At 36.7% G+C, this 7,828-nt stretch overlaps 2 protein-coding genes across 9 annotated transcripts in view; both read left to right on the forward strand.

Moving 5' to 3' along the window:
* Positions 1–489: 489 nt before the first annotated feature.
* On the forward strand, positions 490–5,129 carry ptger1a (prostaglandin E receptor 1a (subtype EP1)). Of its 5 annotated transcripts, none has more exons than XM_016510391.1 (3): positions 490–578; positions 2,791–3,695; positions 4,731–5,129. In XM_016510391.1, exons 2-3 carry the CDS (start codon positions 2,844–2,846, stop codon positions 4,998–5,000), a joined length of 1,122 nt encoding a protein of 373 aa, XP_016365877.1. In that variant the 5' UTR covers positions 490–578; positions 2,791–2,843; the 3' UTR covers positions 5,001–5,129. The 5 variants fall into 5 exon arrangements, with proteins under 5 accessions (XP_016365877.1, XP_016365878.1, XP_016365879.1 ...); XM_016510392.1 differs by having other exon boundaries at positions 2,794–3,695; XM_016510393.1 differs by lacking the exon at positions 490–578 and adding an exon at positions 1,091–1,101 and having other exon boundaries at positions 2,794–3,695.
* A 1,437-nt stretch (positions 5,130–6,566) lies between these two features.
* ilf3a (interleukin enhancer binding factor 3a) overlaps positions 6,567–7,828 on the forward strand; it is a 25,548-nt gene continuing 24,286 nt past the window's right edge. Inside the window, exons 1-2 of one of the 4 annotated variants that reach the window (XM_016510488.1) lie at positions 6,567–6,649; positions 7,057–7,234. In XM_016510488.1, coding sequence (XP_016365974.1) covers positions 7,080–7,234 — 155 coding nt within the window. In that variant the 5' untranslated portion in view covers positions 6,567–6,649; positions 7,057–7,079. Of the gene's footprint in view, positions 6,650–6,683; positions 6,768–7,056; positions 7,235–7,828 lie in introns of those variants that run through there. The other 3 variants (XM_016510486.1, XM_016510490.1, XM_016510489.1) reach the window with 3 other exon arrangements.

The raw sequence follows: 7,828 nt of genomic DNA on the forward strand, positions 1-7,828 counted from the left end.
ATTAAACCATATTGTTGCTATGTATCTTAAAGCAATTCAATGCATATTAAAATCCAGTCAATATATACATAAGCTGTTCAGTCTTTGAGAATAAATCATTGCTTTAAACAGCCATATCACCGCTGTGGTCAACATCACGTTTTTCTCTTGCCTTCTTTAATATCACCATGTAAAAATATTGCTGTTAGTCTGAATCCAAACCACAAGTGTGGAGCCACTCTAGTTTGCCAGGTTGAAAAAAAAAATTAAGCAAACACAGACACCTGTCTTCAATCTACAAAAATCTGGTTTAGTGGAACATTAGATAGTATGTTCAAGGTCAGACCTAAGAGCGCAGGGAAAAACGAAATCGCAAATGCTGAATCAGGTATCTGTCTTTATCATAAGAATGACTGAATTAGTATTTAATGCATGAATACCTGCCATTGGCCTAAAGTTATTGTAGGCAGTTGCTCAAACGTAATGTGTTAGTGGCTTGCTTACGCTTTTTTCCTTCCGGTTAACCCGTTTTCTTAAAAATAGGGTTTTAAATAACAGCACCATCTTTATATCAGAGAAATGCAACTCTCAGGCCGGTGGTAAGAGTGATTCACACTCACCTAAGAGCAGTGAGCTTCATCAGGGAGGGGTTATTTAGTCACCCGCATGTTTCCGTCAGAAACACACTGTACTGAAGCGGTTGCTCTGAGCGCGCGCGTCCGCCGTGAAACTACGAATCTATTCATCTGCATTTCGTCATTTAAAACTAGGCTACTTATTATCCTCTTATGGGGAACTATTTTTTTTTAACCTAGCCGAACCTGCATTACCTTTTTCTTTTAGTAAAGATGACCAGACACTCGTATGGAATATATGGATATGACGATGCACCATTTTTCTTGTAGGCTACATTCACCAGTTATAATACATAATTTCATTTTTAACTGTAGTAGTTTACATTTTTCTATAGTTACAATTAACATTTACTTTTGTTTATGAAATGATTTGTTTTCTTTTGTTTACAAAATATTACATAAAAATGTTTTTTAACTTTTACGCACGCAGGCAATCTTGTTTTTTTTTACATGATGCTTTAATCCCAATGGATATTCGTTAATGACGGTAAGCAGTTGTATTGGTCTTTACTAAGTTGTAAGTAGATGCTGTGTCACAGGAACCCAACTTTGTTGTAACATGCAATTTATATCTTTTCTGGATCAGCGCTTTTAAATGCATCCATGCAACCAACTAAATATGCCTCACTATAAAATGACTCACTTGTTTTCTTTTGTTTACAAAATATTACATAAAGTTTTTTAACTTTTACGCACGCAGGCAATCTTGTTTTTTTTTACATGATGCTTTAATCCCAATGGATATTCGTTAATGACGGTAAGCAGTTGTATTGGTCTTTACTAAGTTTTAAGTAGATGCTGTGTCAACAGGAACCCAACTTTGTTGTAACATGCAATTTATATCTTTTCTGGATCAGCGCTTTTAAATGCATCCATGCAACCAACTAAATATGCCTCACTATAAAATGACTCACTGTAGCATTCTTCAGGGGAGATGTTGACTCCAGGACGAAAGCATAACATTGAGGGGTCAAATGCAGGCGAATGAACCTTGAGGAATGTTTTTAAACGATTTGTGGCTGTCAGTAGCCTCTGTCAGAACATGTTTCTCTCAGCTGTAATGTTTGGCGTGACCCTGAATAGATCTTCCCTATTTAAAAAAAAAAAAAAAAATTAGATGGCAATATGATTGTATGGCAAACAGATATATAAATGTAATTTAGCATTCGGAGACAAAATCTAAAATAGTTGCACATGTTTGTATGTTTTAAAGACTGCGTGAAATTACTTGGGATAATGATACATTTCCTGTTTGTGCAGGAAGTTTGGGTGGGGGTGCTTTTTAAAATGGTCAATGAAAGAAAAATATCCCAATAAATTTATAGTAAAATTGGCCAGCCAAAAAAGAAAAAATTCATTACAGGATTGCAAGATATTACAACTTATAACAATGTATTTCATTAAGTGATATAATGTTAATATATTAAACTCAAAATCAGCTTTATTTTTGCCTTAAAATACTGAACACCACCATAATAATGTAGGTGGTATAGAAAAGAAACATCACTGTACACTTAAAAAAAATAGTGTCGAAAAAATTTTAACTCAGAAATTGCTGGTAAATTTCACAAATGTTTACAAAGAAGCGGCAAGTAAAACATTGAATTAAATGTGAATTTTTGAAGCAGAAAGACCTAGTATTTTCTTGGCAAATGTACTCCAATAATCTTCGGAAAATTTTTTTCCTGTCCATAAAACAGAAAATGTAACACAAGAATGTAGGATACATTTGAGTATTTTTCTGTAAAAACGTACAAACATTTTTGCTGCATTATAGTACTGCACATATAGCTACTGTTCACTGTATGTGGATGGTCTGTAAAAAAAAATGACGTACTACATTTACTGAAAGTTATCTCTTTCTTGTCACATTAATTGATTGGCGTGACAAAACATATTACATAAGAAATTGGTTCAAAAATGCAAAATTACAGTGTTTATTTCAAAGATTATTAATAGACGGCACTCGCTACATAAAACATGCTATGTGATGTGACAATCACACGAATACATTTTTTTATATATTTATGCTCTGTATTTTTTAAAATGATTAAAAGTATTCAGTAAGCAAAAAAAGTTGTACCTTTAAAATGCACTTAATGGCTACACTACTCATTTAGATTTTTTGGTGTCTTTCAAATGATCTGTTCTAAGACATATTTCTCCATCCTATCAGCAGCTCTACATGAAGATGGGAGCCCCGCACCCAAACACTCCTCTGAGTTAGCCATGCATCACTGCAATTCATCAGGCGCTGCGCCACTCAGCCCATTTTCCAATGACAGTCAATGGGAAGGACAGCCGACCTCTCCATCACTTGCCGACTCCGAGAATGTCACCTCGGAGAGAGCGATCCTGAGCGGCCCTATAGCTGCGATGCTCTCGATGACCCTGGGGATCCTGTCTAACATTGTGGCTTTACTCATCCTGGCAAACGCATACGCCCGCCTACGTCGACGATCCAAGGCATTTCTCCTGTTCGCCAGCTCTTTGGTGGCCACGGACTTTGTGGGGCATGTCATACCTGGTTCAATAGTTATGAGGCTGTATCTTTCTGGAGGTGTACCCTCTGAAGAATACAACCGGGCGGACCCATTATGCCAGTTTCTAGGAGGCAGCATGGTGTTTTTCGGACTGTGTCCGCTCTTTCTTGGTTGCGCCATGGCAGCTGAGAGGTGTTTAGGGGTGACAAAGCCACTGCTCCATGCTTCGCTGGTTACAACCACAAGGACTAAGCTCTCACTTTCTGTTATCTGGTTAGCAGCTCTTTGTGTTGCTCTTCTGCCCTGCTTTCAGCTGGGTTCATATACCTACCAGTATCCTGGAACCTGGTGTTTCATTAAAGTGCTGGAGGACACAGAGAAGGCAGACGTGGCCTTTGTTATGTTGTTCTCAGGACTGGGGTTGACATCCCTTGCTGTTGCTTTGGTGTGTAACACCATAAGTGGACTGACGCTAGTGTTAGCGAGGATACGAAAGAAACCCTGTAACCGTCGATCAGCTAGATCCCATGATATTGAGATGGTGGTGCAACTTGTAGGCATAATGGTCACATCTTGTATCTGCTGGAGCCCTCTTCTGGTGAGTATGAGCAGTGGGTTTAGTAGCCCCATCATGAAAATGGGCCCTATATATGCTGGCATAATATTAAAGCCATAAAACCACTACAAACAGGAAAACTGTCTTGAAAGAAATAAGTAAAGAAAGCTCACTAAATAACACACTGTAGTTAAAATCAGTGAAAACCAAGCACAAAAATATAAATTGTAGGTACAGTTAATTTAAATATGGCACATATGCATATAGGAAATTACATGTATGTAAACTAATAAACGTAAGTAAAGACTATATAGGAAGTAGATCTTTAGTAGACAAGTTTGGTTAATTAATAGAGTAGGCTAATTGACCACATTTTCACTCAGATTGTTTGCGTTTTTATGTTGACAGTCTTTGAAACGGTTGCTCTGATATTCTTGAAAAAACGTGACAAGACTTTGGCAACCAAGTGCTTTTTCTGCCATGCAAACGTGCTTAAAACAAGAAGAAAAGAAAGCATCTCAAATAGCCACAAAGTAATGGTTTCTGTGACCTATTTTGTGCATTTTCAACAACTTGAGCACTTTTGAGGAAGGTTTGAATCTGTGGACAATGCGGTTCTCCATATAAATGAAAAGTTTAAACAAATGAATTAAAGCCCATTTATGCCACAGAGTAAACAAAATTGCAAAGCTAATTGCAATTTTATATATAAGCTGCAACTTTGCATGTCACATTGTGATTTTTATATTTATTTATATTTTATATTTTGTATTTCTTATTTTTAAATATATCTTATGATTACTTTAAAAAAAATTTATCTGAGGCAGAAAGAGCTTTCAGTGTCTAAATTTTATTGTTATTATTATTTAAATGAAGCACATAACTTAAGGTATCAAACTCAAGGTATAAATCTCAGCTTTTTTGGGCATAGTTCATAACAAAATGACATAGAATAGTATAAGTACATGAACTGGAAAGCACCTCATATTTTAATAGACTGGACTATGGATTTCTTAGACCTGCATGGATATTTTGTCATAATCCTTATGGTGTTTTGTCTTTGTCTCTTAACTTTAGATTGTTGGCCTAATTACAGTGAAACAGTCATACGAGGGCTCTATTGGAGATGACCTTGCCACCTTTAAGACCCTAATGATAATGGGGGTGCGGATAGCATCCTGGAACCAGATACTGGACCCATGGGTCTACATTCTTCTTCGTCGTTCCGTCCTCCAAAAGATTTACTTCATTACCAAACGTCCAACAGACTTTAAGGAAAGCACTTTTCGCTGCTGGGAGATCCATTCCTTCCCCAGCTCTGAGAAGAATCCTGTCAGTAGAGTCTGAATCTGAGTGTGCATCAATAACAACAGGAGGCCTACTCAGTGTCAGTCAGCTCTACCCCAGAGGATCTCACTAGGCCCCTTTATTACAGCATGTACTGCAATCGCTATGTTAAAGGGGTCATATGATGCTGCTAAAAAGAACATTATTTTGTGTATTTGGTGTAATGAAATGTGTTTATGCGGTTTAAAGTTAAAAAACACATTATTTTCCACATACTGTACATTATTGTTTCTCCTCTATGCCCCGCCTTTCTGAAACGCATCGATTTTTACAAAGCTCATCGGTCTGAAAAAGCGAGGTGTGCTCTGATTGACCAGCTATCCAGTGCGTTGTGATTGGCCGAATACCTCAAGCGTGAGACGGAAATGTTATGCCCCTCACATACTGTTGATGCCCTGTCCTGGCCGGAGTGACGAGACAAAAACATAAAACCCATTACAAACGAGGCATTTGTTGCATCCAGTGGGGACATAATTTATTTTAGCAAATTTGCACAAAGATAAATAAAGCATGAGATGAACATTCCTATTACTCCCTGTAAAACACTAATAATAAGGATTTGGCTGGAAACTTTCATGCAATTAGCTATTTGCTGTCTTGGGCCCTCAATACAGAAAATACACTGGTGATAGTAATTGAAGCATTCATTCAGCCAGTGTTGAAGCTTTAGGTCTGGGACAGTGTTTTTATGTGTCCCTAGTTGTTCCCCATGATGACGGCCCTGGGCATGAAAACCGACATGACAGTAACAAGAGGCACAAAAAACATTTTAATCTTTGTTTTACTGAAAAGAAATGTTCACCTAATCAGATTTTGTACAGCATGATCATCAACAATATATTAACTGTGAGGTAAACTCATATTTTATGTGGTGAACGTTATTTCCCCTCACAGAAGGGATAAGACAGTTTTCCTTTATGTTTGTCTTGCATATATGTTACTGTGCAAAAATGCTCGTGTGAATAATAATGTTCATATTATTGTATATTTTATTTATCCCTCCAATTTTCTGGAGGCTTTTAATGTTGTTATTTTACATTGAAAAGCATTATAATAAAACAAAGCAAGCTTATTGTATTTGAATTTCATTTCTGTTGCTACCTAATTTGATGCATGAAGCTCAATAAACCAAGCTCTAACTTATAAACAAACAGAATATTCCAAAAGCCAGAATAATGATTCCCAGGCAGTACTGTTAATGATCACTGGTTAATAATTTTAATTTGTTATCCAAGACCTATTCAACATGTTGTAATGTACGAGGTAAGCTGTCATTAAATAGTTTAATACAAAATTTTATGCACAAAACAGTTCAAAACTGCACAAATGGAACATCGTCCTACCAGACCATTGTATAGTAATTGTAATTGACAAATTTGAATAATAATGTGACAACCTACCCCAAACAAAACATAAAAAATAATACACATGAAAATGCACTGCATAATAGGAATGACCAATGAATCGTTCCTGCAGGGTGTGTGTGCATTCTTTTTACAAGGTGTAAAAAAAATTGTCCCCAATAAATGGAGTTCCTCATGTCTCCGCTAGGCGAGGCGAAATTTGAGTGCGCATGCGCTGCGGGGTCAGTGCATGGCCCGGAAGTGGAGCTTTTTACGCTTCCATCCATTGAGTAAACTGAGTGAATGGTGAGTACAACAAATTTGTTTAGCTATGTAAAGAAATACATGGATACGCGATATTAAAATCTACGTTACGCGATCTTAAAGACGTCTGCACATTTTGGTTGTACTAGCAGCTGTGCTGGTAAATATCAATCGTTGTTTTCGTACAACGTAAATCGGTTATTCAAATGACTCGCCGTGCGCGTGCTGGCGTGCTTCGCCGATATCAGATGTTTTGTACAGACGCGATAGATGCTTTATTTTGAAAATGTGTCTCATTTTTGCAGTTTTATGAAGTTTCAGTTTTAATAAGAAGTCCGCCGGGAACCATTAATTGTCTGGCTTGTTAACTTGACAACTCCATGAGTGTTTTGATGGGGTTTTCTGTTTGAATCCTTTATTTACTATGAACGTTGTGCGACTTGCGTAAGTTACAGGTGATTGTTTGAAGAAAATGGCTCAAATGGGGAATTTTCCGAGGCGGAGGGAAGGACCTCTTCCTCCTCGACCACCACCTGCCTGGGACGAGCACCAGGCCTACGAGGAGCTGCTGCACTGGGATAATATGATGCAGGAGGGTTACCGCCTGCACCCGCAGGACTACGACCGGTAAAACACCTCATACTTCAAAAATGTGATGTTGGGAATGCTCTAAACAGGTCTCCCATGGCCATGGAGAAATCCTGTGTGTAGAAAATGTTATAATTGTGATTTGATTATAATTGTGATTTTTCAAGACTTGAAAAAATAAATCTCAAAATCATTCATATTTTAATTTTTATAAATGTGTTTTTATTATTATAGTGAATTGGGGAGAAAAAGGCTAGAAATTTATTTTTATGCTGGTTCTATTATACCTTTTTTTTTTTTTACCCAAGTTTCATGGATAAATGTCTTGGAAATTTAATGATTAAAAATGTATCAGTACTTTTAAGTGACTTTCTGTCATACGTTGGATAAGCTGCTGGGCATAATTGAGGGGCATAGACTAAAAGTAAATGTTGCATTATATCCAACTATATTACTGTATATTACAATGTATTAAAGAAAAAAAACATTTAGTGCTGGGCTAGCACGATTAATCGCATCCAAAATAAATGTTTTTGTGTACATAATATGTGTGTACTGTATATATTTATGTATATATAAATACACACATGATGTATATATTTAAGAAAAATATGTTGTTTATGTATTATATAT

This window comes from Sinocyclocheilus rhinocerous, unplaced genomic scaffold (genome assembly GCF_001515625.1).
Source record: "Sinocyclocheilus rhinocerous isolate Xijiao unplaced genomic scaffold, SAMN03320098_v1.1 scaffold1285, whole genome shotgun sequence".
Classification (NCBI taxonomy): Eukaryota; Metazoa; Chordata; class Actinopteri; order Cypriniformes; family Cyprinidae; genus Sinocyclocheilus; species Sinocyclocheilus rhinocerous.

Coding starts and splice junctions, on each gene's coding strand:
- ptger1a (XM_016510391.1), top strand. CDS start 2,844: ATGCATCACTGCAATTCATCAGGCGCTGCGCCACTCAGCCCATTTTCC. Junction 3,696..4,730: donor TCTGCTGGAGCCCTCTTCTG/GTGAGTATGAGC, acceptor TCTTAACTTTAG/ATTGTTGGCCTAATTACAGT.